This window comes from Elephas maximus, chromosome 2, assembly GCF_024166365.1.
Source record: "Elephas maximus indicus isolate mEleMax1 chromosome 2, mEleMax1 primary haplotype, whole genome shotgun sequence".
Taxonomy (NCBI): Eukaryota; Metazoa; Chordata; class Mammalia; order Proboscidea; family Elephantidae; genus Elephas; species Elephas maximus.
The window spans coordinates 128103594-128121112 of record NC_064820.1 but is presented as its reverse complement, the minus strand read 5'-3'; the positions used below and the strand labels follow the sequence as shown (position 1 = coordinate 128121112).

The window sequence follows — 17519 nt, the reverse complement described above, 5'->3', positions numbered from 1 at the left end:
AAAAAAAAGTTTAATAAGGCAAGAAGTAGTTTAATGTGGCTTAAACCATTTCTTTTGTCTGGCCTCATGACTTAAATACCAACTATATGCTAATGGAAGCCCTGGTGGCAAAGTGGTTAAGAGCTTGGCTGCTCACGAAAAGGTTACCAGTTTAAATCCACCAGGTGCTCCTTGGAAACCTTATGGGGCAGTCCTCCTCTGTCCTCTAGGTTGCTATGAGTCAGAATCGACTTGCCGGAAATGGGTTTGGATTTATGGAAACCCTGGTAGTGTAGTAGTTAAGAGCTATGGTTGCTAACCATAAAGGCCGGCAGTTCGAATCCTTCAGGCATTCCTTGGAAACCCTATGGGACAGCTCTACCCTGTCCTATGTGGGGTCATAGCTTTGTATTTTGGAAACTTATGGCTAAGAAATAGGCCATGCAAGGTAGAGCTTTGTTGGCACAAGGTTTTTTGATCCCTTTAATGGTGGTAAAACATCAATAAATAAAGTTCCTTGGATATTACTTAATATCATTTAGAATGGGGGTGGGAAAGAAAATCTGAATCATTCAAGGGTCCTGAATGGAAGAAAAAAAAAATCCCTAAAACACCAATTTCACATTTTGCTGACCCACTGCCGTCCAGTCAATTCCAACTCGTAACGACCCCATAGGACAGAGTAGAACTGCCCCATAGGGTTTCCTAGGCTATAAATCTTTACAGAAGCAGACTGCCTCATCTTTCTTCTGAGGAGCAGCTGGTGGATTAGAACTGCTGATCTTTCAGTTATTAGCCAAGCACTTAACCACTGTACCACCGGGGCTTCCTCATTTTGATGATGTGGGTGCAAATGAGAAAGAGCTTTTAATATCTACAATAAGTAAACCCCTTAAGTATTGTGAAAGATACTTCGATTGTCCGTTTTTAAATGACTGTTTTTTACATTGCTTTATTTCCTGAATCTAGCACATTACCTAACACATAGTATGCACTCAGTAAGTATTGTTAAATAAATTAATTTTTATATTTATTTGACCTTTAGTTGAATCCGGGAAATAAGTTGCAGCAGATTTTCCAAGTCCCTGAGTGCCAGTGCTATGGTCCTTGAGTAGTTTGCTCCACTAATCTTGTTTCCATGGTAAAATGAATTTGCATCCACTCTCTAGGGATATGTAGGAGGTTGGCAACCTCTCTGTCAATTGTGAGGTCACCAGTAAGATCTGGCAGTGATGAGTACTTCCCCAAATCACAGCTGTGCAGCTTTCTCAGTGGTCTTATTCAGTTTTAGTTAAAGCACTTAACTGGGCTGGAATTACATGAGATAAGTGCTGCGAGTGCTCATCACCATGGTGAATGGCTCTAAAATATCACTGAGTGACTAACCCTTTAACAACTAGGTGTACAACTGAACAGGCACCAACTCATTAACCTCTGGGGAGGGTGGCAAGAGTTGGAAACCGCCTTTTGTTTTTGTTTTTTTAAAGAAATGATCTATGTCAAGGACAGTTAGTTAATACATTTGAATTCTCCTCCTGACTCAGTAATATGGAACATGTAAAAGTTTTCTCATGTGCAACAAAAAAAACCACATTACTGTGACTCTTGAGAAATCTGATAAATGTACATATGAAAATGTCCCTTTGGTCAGGTTTTGCTGTTGCATTTAACATCGGCATGAGCACATGTGTTGATCATCTTGTATAGCACTACTAAATTTTTAAACCTGAGTAGTGTGGATTAGACAGGGGAAATAACTTACCCAGAGTGAACTGAATGAAGACTCTTTCCTGTCTGTCCATCTGTTGTTGTTGCTAGTTGCCATCAAATTGGCTCCAATTCATGGAGACCTTATGCATAACAGAACAAAACGTTGCCCAGTGCTCTGCCATCTTCATCATCTTTGATATGTTTGACTCCATTGTTATGGCTGTTGTGTTAATCCATCTCATGGAGGATTTCCCTTGTTTTCTGACCCTCTGCTTTACCAAACATGTCTTTTTTCTGGCGTTTGGTCTTTCCTGATGATGTATCCCATGTATACAAGATGAAGTTTTGCCATCCTTGCTTCTAAGGAGCATTCCAGTTTTATTTCTTCTAAGACTGGTGGTGTAGTGTTTAAGAGCTCAGCTGCTAACCAAAAGATTAGTAGTTCAAATCCACCAGCTGTTCCTTGGAAACCCTATGGGACAGTTCTACTCTGTCCAATAGGGTTGCTATGAGTTGGAACTGCTTGATGGCACCTAACAAAAACAAAAAGACTGATTTGTTCATTCCTCTAGCAGTCAGTGCTGTATTCAATATTCTTCACCAACAACCACAATTCAAATGTTTCTGTCTTCATTTTTCACTGTCTGGCTTTCGAATGCATATGAGGCAGTTGTGAAAATACCATGGCTTGGGTCAGACATCTTGGCTTTTAAAAGCTTTAAAGAGTCCTTTTGCATCAGATTTGCCCAATGCAATATGTCATTTGATTTTTTGACTCCTGTTTCCATGGGTCTTGATTATTGATCCAAGTAGAATGAAATCCTTGACAACTTCTTCTACATAACTTAATTCTGATTTTTTAAAAAAAGTCATCTATACAATCTCCTACTTCTCCTGTAACCTCACTGGCCACTGCTTCTCAATATCCTTTTCTGGTTCCTTCTCTACTTCTCAAATCTAGGTTCTTCAGAGTTTGCTCCTGGCATAAAAATCATTCATTATCATGTAGTAGAAAAAGATCTTTATGTTGACAGTTCCCAAACATATATCTGTAGCTCAAAACTTCCCTCTAACTTCCATACACTGTCTACTTAAGTTCTCAACTTGGATGTCTCACAGATATATCAAACCAAATAAGTTCCCATCAAAAACTTTGATTCTCTACCTCTGAAACTTGCTTTATACTTACTACTTGACTTTTGCATCTCAATTACAGCCATCTATCTCCCTTTCCTGAGTACTCAGTCAGAAACTTTGGAGTCATCCTTAATTCTTCTGTGTCCCTGATCCCTCATGTCCCAACATCTACATCATTAGTAAGTTTGGAGATGGCTCTTTGATTTGGGCGAGAGTCCACAACAAATCTATCTCCACATCCTTGTTACTTCCTTAGTTCAGCCACCGTTATCTCTCACCTGGACTGACTTTAAACTGGTCTTCACAATTCCACTCTTTTCATCCTATATTCAGTTTTACATGAGACTGAACCGATGCTAAGGCACCGAATGACAACAATCTGTTTTACAAAAAAGAGCAAGAATGATTTTCTTCAGTGTTTATCTTGGATTATGCTATCTGTCTTCAGTTGCTTTCCCTTACAAGCATATATTTATGCTAAATGACTCATCATGGTCTTCAGAGCACTACATTAAAACGGGCCCTGCCAACCTGTTTTGTTTTTTGCTGCTGTTACTATTTATCTGGAAACCCTGGTGGCATAGTGGTTAAGTGCTATGGCTGTTAACCAAAAAGGTCAACAGTTCGAATCCATCAGGTGCTCCTTGGAAACTCTATGGGGCAGTTCTACTCTGTCCTAAAGGGTTGCTATGAGTCGGAATTGACTTGACGGCAGTGGGTTTTTACTATTTATCTATGGCACTGCCTCATTCTTTACATAAATTCTTTAAGTCTTGGCCCATCTATAGGTTTCCCTCATTGATAGACTTTTTACCAGTTCTACCATTATTTATTGCTTTGATTACTGGAGTAACCTCTGAAAAAGTCCTAAATCCCTTCATTTTAGCCTTTAAAAAAAAAATTGAAGTGTTATCTAAATCATATATGTTTTAAAATGCAATGCTTACTATAAGAATTATAATTGAAAAAATAAATATTCTGGACCCCTCCTCCTCATCCTGAGTTTTGCTCTCCAGAAGCAACTGTAGTCCTTCTGATAAAAAAAAAAACCCAATGCCGTTGAGTCAATACTTGCCTCTATATTGATGAATCACATAGCTGTATTTTTCTTTTCATTTTTTAAAATATATTCTTTTATTGTGAGATATACATACAAAAGACAAAACATATATTGTTATAAATAATAACAAATGTACTGTCTTGTGAACCAAAACCAAAAAAACCAAACCCACTGTTGTCAAGTATATCCCAACTCATAGCAATCCTAGAGTAGAACTGCCCCATAGGGCTTCCAAAGGTATAAATCTTATGGAAGTAGACTGCCACAGAGCAGCTGGGGAGTTTGCACCACTGACCTTTTGGTTAGCAGCCAAGCGCTTTAACCATTGTACCACCAGGGCTGCTTGTCTTGTGAATATGAAGTAGATAGATAAATTCGCACTCCTCCCACTTCAAGATTTATACCCTTTGTATATGATGTTCCCCTACCTGTGACACTACCTTTCCTTACTTCCATTCTTTTCACATAGTGGCTCCTTCTCTTTAGGTCTTACCTCAAATCCTGCCTCCTTAGAAAAACCTTGTCTTGCCACCCTCCCTAGCATCTCAACTTCCACTGTTTTTCTCAGCTTGGTTTTTTTTTTTTTGACACTTTTTACATTTTATAATTTCTTAACTGTATTTGTCTTAATACCTGATCATTTTCTATCTTACTGCCTAATATGAGAGGCACACGAAGGCAGAGTTTATAGCTGTCTTCATCTTTGACTCCTACGTGCCATGCATAATGCTAGATGGTAGGTGTTCAACTGATGAATTTATTAAAAAAAAAAAAAATCAATCCCGTTGCCCTCGAGTCTATTCTGACTCATAATGACCCTATAGGACAGAGTAGAACTGTCCTATAGGGTTTCCAAGGAACGGCTGGTGGATTTGAACTGCTGACTTTTATGTTAGCAGCCAAGTTCTTAACCACTGTGCCATCAGGGCTCCAAAACATTTATAATGAGCATTGAATAATAAGCAGAAAGATGCAATGGAGTATAGTGGCTGTTGGTGAGACTCACTCATAAATTAAGAGATAGATTTAAATGTGAATTTGTTTACTATCTCTCAACATTTTTTTTCTTTTGTAAGAGTGAAATCTATTCCTGTGTATTTAATAAGTAAATAAAGCATGGCTATGTTGAAAGGATAAGGAGCCCTGGTGGTATAGTAGTTAAGCACTCGGCTGCTAACCAAAAGGTTGGAGGTTTGAATCCACCCAGTAGCTCTGTGAGAGACAAGATCATCTGCTTCTGTAAAGATTATAGCAAAGAAAATCCTATGGGGCAGCTCTTCTCTATCACATGTAATCTCTATGAGTTGGAGTTGATTCAACATGTGACAACAATGACAACATATTGAAAGGATGTAACACATGAAGCCATTGTGAAGCCTCCCACAGTAATATCTGTAACCAGTGTTGTTGTTAGTGACTGTTGAGTCGGTCCCCAACCCATAGCAACCCCATGCACAACAGGATCCTACCTTTGGAATTCATAGGGTTTTGATTGGCTGGTTTTTCAGAAGTCGATCTCTAGGCCTTTCTCCCTAGAAAAGATTAAAAAAAACCAAACCTGTTGCCATCAAGTCGATTCTGACTCATAGTGACCCACTAGAGGGTTAAAAAACCAAAGGACTGAAATTTTGTCTGGGTTCATTTTTGAATATGAGTCAAATAAGTGAAGCTGCTATGAAATGTCCCTAGGCTTCCTCTAATAGCCATTTCCCACCATTCGTCACTGGCCTTGCTTGTCCTCAAACATGTTATTCTTGTTCCATCTCAGGGCGTTTGCTCTTTCCTCTGCCCAGAAAGTTCCCCCTAGACCTTGGCCTGGCCACCTCTTATTCCGAGTCTCTGTTCAGCTGTTGCCTAGTAACAGGAGACTTTCCTTGTCTTTAGAGATGCCCCTCCCCGCCCCCTCCCCCCAATTACTGGGGATCTCACACATGTTCTTTGAAGCGGATAACTCATCCTTTTGAAATGGTTGCTTCCTACTACTGCCTTGGCGCTTAGGTATCTGGTGGTATATTTCTAGGCTATTTTTTAAACCATTTCTTGTGTTGTGAAATAGGACACAGATAAAAATAAGTGCACGTTTGATCAAGGTAAAGCTTAAGCAATGGTTATGAAGAAGATACATGTATAAATTCGACCCATTTGGATAAATGGAACATTGCCTCCCCTCCTACCTTTTTATTGAATAAAGGGTTGAATGAATGAATAGCTAATAAAACTATAGTATATTTATAGGATAAACTATAATTCAGCGATAGAGCCTGACTTGTAAATATTAATGCTATTAGGAAACACAAGCTATTCTTTAATGGAGAAAACAAAGTAGGGTATAAAACTCTACTACATGCGTACATGTATGTGTAAACACACACAGGATGCGTACACACTTATGTATGCCTGTACATGTATGTGTATTTTGGTAGAGTGTAGGGTAAGAAAAACATACATATATAAATATTCCTTATGGTAGGATTTGGGATAATTCTTTTTTTTTTTCTTTACTGTATTTTACAAATGTTCCACTATAGAAAATTCTGGTTTATAATCAGAAAATACGTTAAGAAAGAAAATAGAGAACAAAAGTAAAAGAAAGGGAAAAATAAAGTAAAAATAAAATACCAAAGTATTCTTCCAAGGCTGCCAGATTGTAGGCACTGCCATTGAATGAAGCCTGGAGGTGAAACCATTAGTGAGCTCAGAAAGCAAGTGTACCTTCGGCAGCCAAGAAGTCTGATCACATAAAAACAGTCATCTCAAGATAATATTCGTGGCTTTCAATGCAGTGTTTTTGTTGTCTGCTTTGTGAGCGATGGGGCCTGGCCTTCTTCTTGATATCACATTTTGGATATCTACCATCTGTGAGGTGTTTTGCTTGACATCAAATCCTTAGTGCAAAATTTTTTAAAGATGAGGGTTATTTGGAATAAGAGTCATGGCAGGCCCACTCTTTTTCGGATATCCTTAAAGGCAGCATGTGTTTGAAGCCAGGAGTCTTTGGTTTGACTCCTATCTTCACCATCCGTTTGATTTGTGATCTTAAGACACAATAAATCTTTTTGAAATTCAAGATTTTCAACTGTAAAACTGATGAAATTAGCACATGCTTCCCAGCTTGCTGTGCAGATTAAATGAAATAATTCATATGAAGTGCCTGACATCAATCCTATCACTTTTTTTCTTATAAATATTTTAAAATAGGTTTGACATAGAGTAAAAGACTGTATGATTTTTTAGCCTAGATAACTAGAAAAAAGACAAAACCATAAATGGAAATACAAATTTAGAGAGAAGGTGTTAGTTTGGGGAGAAAGATGACGCAACTGCAGTGAGATAAGAAGAGACTAGGAGAGTGGAGTGTGGATGCTTCATTGCTCGGAGGTTTGAAAACCACCTGCAGAAAGGACTTTGAAGACTCATTAGAGTGATAGATACAGAGAATGATTGCTGGCCAAAGAACTACCTTGGAATGAGGAACATGACGTGGTTAAGCAAATAGTTGATAGAGGAGAGTCCTAGATCAATGTAATGTTCGCAGAGGAAAAAAGTGATCAGGGATCAGATGCCGTAGAGAGGAGAATAATGACAGAGAAAAGGAAATTGTGGGTGGCCTCAGAACAATTTCTGAGTTCAGTAGGGGAGAGAAACTAGAATATACATAGACATATAGGTAGAATGCAGGTGGTGGTGGTGGTTGTGTTGTGTACCATTCAGTAGATTCCAACTCATAGGGACTGTGTAGAGTAGGGTAGAAATGCACCATAGGGTTTCCTAGGCTGAAATCTTTATGGGAGCAGATTGCCAGGTCTTTTCTCCCATGGTGTGGCTGATGAGTTTGAAACATAATGGTGACCTTTTTGTTAGCAGCGTAGCACTAAGGCTCCTTAGAATGCAGGTAGCAAGCAAATACAGAATGATATGTTAAAACCAAAAATTAATTTGGAAATTGAGAGGCCCAGATTCTAGCCCTGACCCTTAATTAACTCTGATTTTAGGCAAGTCACGTAACATTTCTTAGTTTTGGTTTAAAACTAAAGATGGTAACATGATTTCTAAGTTTCCCTCTACCATTGTAGTTTTATCATTTGTGGTAGTGAATCAAGATCTCAAGATTCAGCCCACCCTAATCCTACCTCATTAACATAACATAGCATAATCTAATCCTCATTTACATGACCTAATCCTGCCTCATCAACGTAAAAGTCAGCTCCCTCCCAAACTGGACCATAACCATGAACGTAGAGGCTAGGATTTATAACATCACAAAATGGAGGACAACCAAACAATACTGATCATGACCTGACCAAGTTGACACATATTGGGGGGGATGCAATTCAATCCATGACAGATATCTTTTCCTTTGATATCAAAAGAAAAGAGTATTTCAAGTTAAAAGAAACATTCCTTCAGCACCTGCTGCGTACCAAACATTTTCATTTAATAGTGAAGGCATGAAAATGAGCACTAGGTCAAAACCCTTCCCTCATGGGGGACCCTTAGCTCATGGTCTAATCATAGAGTCATGAAAACAATAACCACATAGATGTATTGGTACAATAACAGAAAATGTATAATACAAAAGTGGATAGGGAAGGCAGTGGCTACTTTCTTTGGAGAGAGAAGGGATGTCACTTGATTTTGAAGAACTGATAGCTTGTACACTGACAGTGACATTCTGAAAAAAGACTATAGAATGTGCGATGTAGCAAAATATGATCATTTGACTAAAAGTTATTATGAAATATATTAAAATATAAGGTTTGTTCACTTAATTAAAATTTGTATGGTTTTTTTTATGGTTACGTATGAAGTTTGTGTGGCAAAAATAAAACAGAGGTAGGCGAGAGTTTACCATAAAAAGCTTTATATATATTTTCATTAAGGATTTGGAGTATACCTTCATGGGCATAAAGGGAAAACATTTAAAGAGTTGAATCAGAAAGTGTGTTTTAGAATGATGAAATGAAAGGATAGATATAATATCAGAAGTTTATTTATATAAATAAATGTCAATATAGGATGCGTGAGAAATCACTCCCATTTATGGTAATATTAAAATGATTTTTTATTTGAATAAAGCATAAAACAAACTTGTTATAATTGAAGGAGCCCTGGTGGCACAACAGTTAAGCGCTTGGCTGCTAACTGAAAGATTGGCGGTATGAGCCCACCCTATGACTCCGAGGGAGAAAGACCTAATGATCTATTCCCATAAAGATTAAAAAAATTACACGCTAGAAAACCCTGTGGGGCAGTTCTGCTCTGTCTCATGGGGCCACTATGAGTCAAAATCAACTCAACAGCACCCAACAACAACATTATAATTGATGTCAGCAGTGTTTTATGCTTACATTTTAAACTATATAATGCTTTATTTACTTAATGACATGTACCTTGTTACATTATCATGCAAAAAAATACTTAGAAAATAAGGCCAAACTTGTATAGAAGTCAGATCATATATAGCCTCAGACATTAGCCTAAAATGTTTTTACAAGCATATACCTTTGCCAGATCCTTTCAACAACGTCTACTACTACTGTTTAGAAATAAAACACACTTGCTACTTCCAGTATTGCAGTAAATTCTCTAATCCATCTTATACATATGATAGCCTAATCATCCTAAGACATTCAAGACATTGATTTTCTTTTCCTATAAAAAACTGTTATTTGATGTTCCCCAAAATATCGGTGCATCTTATTTATTGGCTAAGTTTTCCAATTCTCTGCTCAAGCCAAGCGTCTTCCTTTTCCAGCTGTTTCCTAGGCTCCACATCCTCTTTGTCCTTTTTCATAATTCCTCCTCTCATAGGGAGAAAATTGGCCCCAATCTTGTTCAGATTCTACTGTCGCTCAAGATCTTTCTCATATCCTGGGATTATAATGACCTGCACTGGTGGTTCAGTGGTAGAATTTTTGCCTTCCGTATAGGAGACCCAGGTTCGATTCCTGGCCAGTGCACCTCATGTGCAGTCACCACCAATCTCTCATTGGAGGCTTGCATGTTGCTGTGATGCTGAACAGGCTTCAGTGGAGCTACCAGACTAAGATGGCCTAGGAAGAAAGACGTGGTGGTCTGCTTCTGAAAATCAGCCAACTAAAACCCTATGCATCGTGATGATCAGATCCCCAACTACCATGAGATGGCAGAGGATTGGGCAGAGTTTCGTTTCGTTGTGGATGGGGTTGCCATGAGCTGGGCCGACTTAATGGCTGCTAACGATTGCCTTCCTCATGTCCTTTTTCACTTACTGAATTTAGTTTTTGTGATATGCTATTTATTTTTTAACAGTATATTGTAATAGCCTCTTTTAATATTCAAAACTTAATGAGTAGTCAGTATTTGTTCTAGAGAGCCTCAGTCAATTCACTGAAAGTTCATCTGGAAAATCAAGGTTCTAGAAAATAAAAAGTGAGATTTGTAAGCATGAAGCAAGAGAAAACTTGAGACAATTATAGTAGTACTTCAGTTATGTAAGTGAGCAGGAAGTAAGGCATGAAAGTGAAATAGTTGTCCCAGGAGTAGTGGGAAAAAGATTAGAGAGCATATATTGCTTTGTGTTCCATCTAATTTTTTAGTTATATTTAGAGTTTTAGAATCTGTACATATATTTAATAGATCATAATTTGAATTTGAACAAATGAACCTTTTATATTTGGTAAACTGAAGCAATAATATGTAAACTTTCTTGCACATTGATCAAATCAAGTTTCATGTTGTGATTAGAAGTTGGGGCCAGTGTCAGTACACTTACATGGAGATCTATGTTCGTCATTGTATAAAAAGCATGAAAAAACCCCCAAAAACCAAAGCAGTTGCCTTCGAGTCGATTCTAATAGTGACCCTATAGGACAGAGTAGAACTGCCCCGTATGGTTTCCAAGGAGCAGCTGGTAGGTTTGAACTGCTGAACTTTTGGTTAGCAGCTGAGGTCTCAACCAGTGTGCCACCAGGGCTCCTATAAAAACCATAAACCTGTTGTCATCGAGTCAATACTACTTATAGTGACCCTTTAGGACAGAGTGGAATGTCCCCATAGAGTTTCCAAGGAGCTCCTGGTGGATTAGAATTGCTGAACTTTTGGTTAACAACCATAGCATTTAACCACTACGCCACCAAGGTTTCCATAAAAAAAAAAAAAAAGCATAGAGGCATCTAAATAGAGAAGAAAAAAAAAAATACTAGAACCAATAAGAAAATAAATGGTAGTTTATTTTCACATAAGCTGTCATAATTTGTAAAAAATTGTCTTACGAAATTGTTAGGGCAAACGATAACTTTAAATGACAAAAGAACAGATTCCATCGTATGAGAAAATGCAACAACAGAACTAAGGTAAGAAACAGCTTAAGAAACAACTACTAACTTAATGCATTTCCAGATATGTGCATGAAATGTCTCAAAATACACCTACTCCTCAGTTATCAACTATCTCATAAGCTGACATTTTGCATTTATGACAATAGTAAAAATATACCATCCACATATTTTGCACATTAACAGCGTACATCTGGCAGTAAGGAGTGCTGAGGTGCGAGGCTAGAGTAACGCTGGCTGTGATGGTTAAGGGTATGTGTCATCTTAGCTGGGTCATGATTCTCAGTGGTTTGGCAATTATGTAATGATGTAATTTGGTAGTTATGTAAAGGTATAATTTGGTGGTTACATAATGATGTAATTTGACAGTTATGTAATGATGTAGTTATCTTCCATCTTGTGATCTGATGTGGTCATCCTCCATTTTCATATCATGTCGATTTTCGCATAATGACCTGGTCTTTGGTGCCTAACCATGCTGAAAAGTGAGGAGTGGGTGCAGTTAAAATAATTTTGAAAAGACATTAAAAAAAAATCAATCTAGAATAAAAACATGTATGTAATTTAAATTTATTTTTAATAGAGCCTAGAGCCACATTACTTCACATTATCTTTTCTTTCCTTGAAATCGTCCATTCTAAAATTGGGAGGAGGATATTTGCTCTAAGGCAAATGCTGCCACATTGTGCATTGTTGAACACAGGCATACTTGTGCTGAGAGATTATTTTGGGGTTTGTACTCTTCTGTGGCTTGCCAAATCACAACGAAGATAGCAATCTTTTTTAGTGGAAAAAGTGAGCCCTTTGTGAGGAAACAGAAAACCTCAAGATTTTCTGCATGTTTGCTTAACTAACTCAGTACCTTGAAAGATACTGACTCAAGCTGAAACACTTTTGTGCACCATCAGATAGAATTCTGGTCACAGTCATAAAGTCCACATTGTGTCACTTGGTCCTAAATATGCCCCAGAATGAACTCAGTCTGGCATATAGTGCTGAGACAGTAAATATGTGTTGAATGAATGAGCCACTGTTTATATTTATTCAAACTTTTTTTTCTCTTTAAAAGTGTCCTTCCTCTTTTCTAACCTAACAGATAATTATATATTATGAAGAGGTTTTCAAATCTTAATTTTAAAAAACACTTAGACTATTTAATATTCTAATATTGGAAACAAGTATTAAAATTTGATTCGTTGGATATATGAGTTCTTCAGTTCATATTATATATTTATTCATCCCTGTTTGGGTGCTCATATTTAGTGTGATCATTTTTATCATTAAATAAAAATAAGAATGAATATTTATTGGGTACTTACCCAGTGTCAGGTCTTACGATAAGAGCATTACATGCATTTTGAAGAATTTAATACTCAAAACAACTCTATGAAGTTGTTCAGGTAAAGGCACTGTAACTTTGTCATAGTTACATGACTAGTAGTAAGTTATAAACCCAAATAATCTAAGCCAAGAATCTGTTCTTGGGGCCATTAAAATTTACTTACACATTGGTCTGCAATTAAATTTTATAAGGTTTTTTGGTATAAATCTATGTTTATAGCCCAATGAAAGACTGTATCAAATGATGTCATTTATGATTTAGGTAAACTGAGCATATTTACCTGAGATTTTCTCAATGAGCACCATGAAAGTTGTCTTAATCACCAGCCACACTCTCAGTTTTATTAGTGGCCTTAAATACTGAGTGAATCTCAGAATTACAATAATATATGAGACAAGAAGAATAAAATATTTCTGTATTTGCACAGTCTAGATCAATGGTATATACTGTGATATCATCTATCCCCGACTCACATGTTGATGCACCACGTCCTTAATGACCAGTAGTTAATGTTTTCATATTTAAGACTTTTTCTTTTTTCCCCCATCAAGTTAGGCTCAAGGAGAAATTTTCTGAATTTCATGTAATTATTTTAGAATTCAAGGTAGTTTTAGATTTTGAGAGAAGCAAAACATGTATGGAATACAAAATAACTAATTGGAGATTATATTAAAATTACACAAAAGTGTTTAGCCTAGATAAATTACAAGGATATCTACTTGTAAGTCTTTATTTTTGTTGAGCCTAACTATATTTTGTGGTTTTAGCTCTCTACTCCCAATTGACTGACCTTAAAAACATGGCATTGGGTGAAATGAAATTTAATTTAGTGATGCTTCATTTTTCCTCTAATTTATTGTCCAAAGAATTTACAAGGAAGAGGGTTTAGACGAAGTCTTTAAAAATATTTTATATATTCATTTCAATGTTAGTCTCCTAGACTTGCCTGCGTATGTTACATAAATTATTAAATAATGAATGTCAAAAAATTGGACCGTGGGATATATGCAATTAAAAATTGTATTGCTCTTTCTGTACATGCTGTACATGCTGTACATGTAAGTGACCCCATGGGTCTCCCAAAGTGAGCCTTTAACATTCCAGAACTTTTACTGTGCATCTGTTGCTGGCATCTAGCCTCCCACCCACACAGGCTAAGACTGACTAAATGAAGTTTATGCTAGTGTCATAAAATACATAAAGATGAAGTAATAAAATGGGAAGATGGAAGATAGTTACCTTACAAATGGGGTTGCTAAAGTAGCTTCAATAGAAAACTTTTACATTTGCATGTATGTGGAAGATAAATAGTGAGTGTGTGAGTAGGGGAACCTAGAAACTAATTTCTTTAATGGTATTGCTTACATATCTTTTTATGTTATGTATTCCAGATGGGATTTATACAGATCAATGAGGACTTCATATTTATTGAGCCACTCAATGACACAATGGCCATAACAGGTCACCCACACCGTGTATATAGGCAGAAAAGGTCCATGGAGGAAAAAGTCACAGAGAAGCCCGCTCTTCACAGTCATTACTGTGGTGTCATTTCAGGTAATGCCTTCTCCTGAAAGGACTTAACTGAATACACAATATGAGACGAATCCTTTAAAAATTTCTCTCTCCTTTTGTCTCTGTCCCTTTCTCTTTCATCCATCTATCTGTCTGTCTGCTTTATCTTCTTTTTTATGTAAACTCATTTTTGGTTAATGACAACTAAATTTATCCAGTTTAGACTTATCTTTTAGTTTTCTATGAAGCACTACATTTCAATTCCAAAACATGGAAACTCAGAAGGACTTCAGAGATTAACCTACAGCATGTGTTATACCTTTCTTGAACTGTGAAGTGTGCCTCATTGGATACTGTTCACTTCACTGAAATGGATATGACACTGAGAGAATTCCAGATCTCCTGAAACTGAATACTGTGAGCTCATAGCCTTATTTTAGTCCACCTCTGTGAGAACATCATAGATATCCCTGTACTTTGACTACAAGTGTCCCCCCCCCCTTTTTTTTTCTTTAGCCTATATTAAACATCATCTTAGAGGTTAAAATCAGCAGAGGAATAAAAAGAAGAGAAAAGATTTGTACCTTTGATTTCTATTCTCAGTATCACAGCCCCTTAAGTCTAGAAATAAATATTCCCAACCATCAAATCCTCATTTCTAATTGTCTGCCAGATCAACCCAGAAATAAAAGAAGGGTGACTCTTCTGTGCACATCCTTAAGTCACTTTAGGCAGAGATCTGTGGTATTTATAAGAAAGGTAAGGGAAATTAATAATTTCTATTACATAAGTAGGATCTGAAAGGCATAGCTAATGGTCAGAAAAAATGAGACGTTACCCTAGGAAACATTTTTAGATATTTATTCCAGACATTTCAGTGTATAATATAGCTAATTAGAATTTGAGGAAATATAATTTTATTGACGAATTCCTGGTGTACTTTAAAACTGGACTTGCAGATTTAAAATTTAGTGCTAATGTAATTAGTGCCAAGATGTTAATTCTAAAATTGATTATGATATTTGAGGTTGATTTAGACACATTAATTGTGACAATAAGTAACATTTGCAGAGTCCATGGGATGTTCACATCACCAATTGTTTAGGGTTTTCAGATTCAGGAAGAATTATAATATGTTTCTGTTCAGAATGTATTTATCTCTGTGCTTTCTATCTTCTTTTGTGAAAGCTCATGATATCGGTCTGTGTGGGTATCATCTTCACAAGTGTTTAAGTGAGTTTATCTTCATGTCACACTATTCAGTGCACAATATCAAGTCTCTTCACTATTCTAAGAGCGATAAACACAAGAGACAAAGACAAATGAACATAAGTCCTAGTATTATGAACAAGTAAAAGAGGAGCTTTTAAATTGTGAAATGATAAAACAACATCAGCTTGGATTTAGAGATTGACAGATATGAGTTATCCTGAAAATCTGTACTACCCAGTGTTCAAGGCTTAGTAAACTCCAGCTGTTCTGATTTCTCATGTACATTGATGACACAGAGCAGGCTCTGCATGCCACTATGCATGGAGGAAGAGTTCTAGAAAATTCCTAATTTTAATAGGTTAACAAAGCATAAATACGTGGTTCATATTTTGAAAACATTGTTCATAAGATTTCTGTTACATGGTTTCTGTCAGGCATGGCTGTTACAGATTAATGTTTACTTACTAGGTTTAAGGAGACCCTGGTGGCATAGTGGTTAAGAGCTGCAGCTGCTAACCAAAAGGTCAGCAGTTTTAATCCACCAGGTGCTCCCTGGATACCGTATGCAGCAATTCTACCCTGTCCTGTAGGGTCGCTATGAGTCGGAATCAACTCAACAGCAATGGGTTTTGGTACTAGGCTCAAAGACTGATGTATACATACATGAATGCTAGGCTCTCTGTCATCAGCTTAATGATTTTTTGTGCTTACGTATCTTCGGATACTTTTTAAGAGTCCAGAATTGTTTTTAATTTTAAAATGGGCAATCCATGAAATAAAAAATTCATTTATTTGTACTGATATGTCTAACTGCAGCTCTTCTTACTTCAGACTGATATATTAATATATTAATAACATGATTCCATTTGAATAATGTTGCAGTATTTACCTTTATAAAATGGAATCATAATTTTGTTTTTCCACTATTCAATTTCATCATTTTAGTGCCTTAGGTATATTGTGCTTACACGTATCGATTACATGATTATTTTTTCCAAACAGGGGCCTTCATATTTTAGGATAACTTTGTTGTGTTCTTTATTAAAAAGGAGGGGAACAAAATTGAGGTTGAGTGTCAGAAGTCCTGGGTTCAAGACCCAGCACCAGCAGGGTAATCCTGTGCCCTTGCCTTACTCGTTGAACCTTAGCTTTTTTATTTATAACATAAATATGGCCAGTTACCTCACAGGAGTGTAGAGGTAAATGACACAGCTCTTATTCTCAAGAGGTGAACAATTTATTGTTTTAGATAAACTGGTAAATCAACAATTATATCATAGCATGATAAGAACTATGTCAGAGTCAGGATTCTAAGCTTCTGAAAGTGCAGAGCGGAGCCTCAAAGGTCAAGTAAAACTTATCCAGGGTAAAAGGAGAAGAGGGAGCAGAGTGTGAACGTTAAGATAATGGCCGTAGAGGTCAGAGTGCCTGTGTTCAGATCCCAGTACTGTCATTTACTAGGTACATGACCTTGGGCAACTTACTTTCTCTCTCAAAGCCTTTGCTTACAGTATAAAAAATGGGGACAGTGATACCTGAACCTCAGGACTGCTGTCAGAATTACGTGACTTTATGTGTACAAATGAAAAATGCATGTGAAAATTCTAGCACATGTTGACAGATGGGGAAAGAGAATTTCAGGAAATGGGAACAACACATTCAAAGGTATGAAGGTGTGAGAAAGTGTCAATAAGAGGAGCTGAAGCCAAGTGCCTGCAGTACCGATATGAAATACAGCCCTGCAAAGACAGTCCTGGACTAGATAATGAAAGAACTTGTGTCCCCTGGTAAGGACTTTATCCTAGAAGCCAAGGATGGTCCTTGAATATTTTAAAGCAGACATGTGACTCTCAATATGTTTTCTTTAACATTTTAGTATAAACTTATGAGTATGCCTAGAATTGTTTGAAAGAGAGTTTTATAGAATTGAGGAAGACTGATCTATTAAAGGGATGAGCAGGACATAGAGATCACGTCTATTCTTAGAGCCAACGTAACCAGGCAGCTACTGAAATAGCTCCCATACTCCACCCATAACTGTGGGAGAGATGGTTGCCAGGATGTGGAGGGTATTGTGGAGCACACGCAGTGAGCACCAGTGATCACGCGTTTCAAAATGCCTTCTCTAACCAGAAGTGCAATATCAACTACAAGCATATGGGTAGAAAATGATCCCAAGATTTGAGAGATGAAAAAGGAGCTCAGCATAGTTGATGTAAACAATGAATATTAAAGGAAACATCTTAAT

At 37.0% G+C, this 17519-nt stretch overlaps 1 protein-coding gene and 1 non-coding gene across 2 annotated transcripts in view; both read left to right on the top strand.

Moving 5' to 3' along the window:
- The window catches only part of ADAMTS19 (ADAM metallopeptidase with thrombospondin type 1 motif 19), a 307911-nt gene that overhangs the window by 51808 nt on the left and 238584 nt on the right, over window positions 1–17519 (top strand). The window contains exon 3 of the mRNA XM_049873149.1: window positions 13936–14101. Coding sequence (XP_049729106.1) covers window positions 13936–14101 — 166 coding nt within the window. The remainder of the gene's footprint in view (window positions 1–13935; window positions 14102–17519) is intronic.
- On the top strand, window positions 9776–9846 carry TRNAG-UCC (transfer RNA glycine (anticodon UCC)). Its single transcript has one exon. It is a non-coding gene; the product is annotated as a tRNA-Gly (tRNA).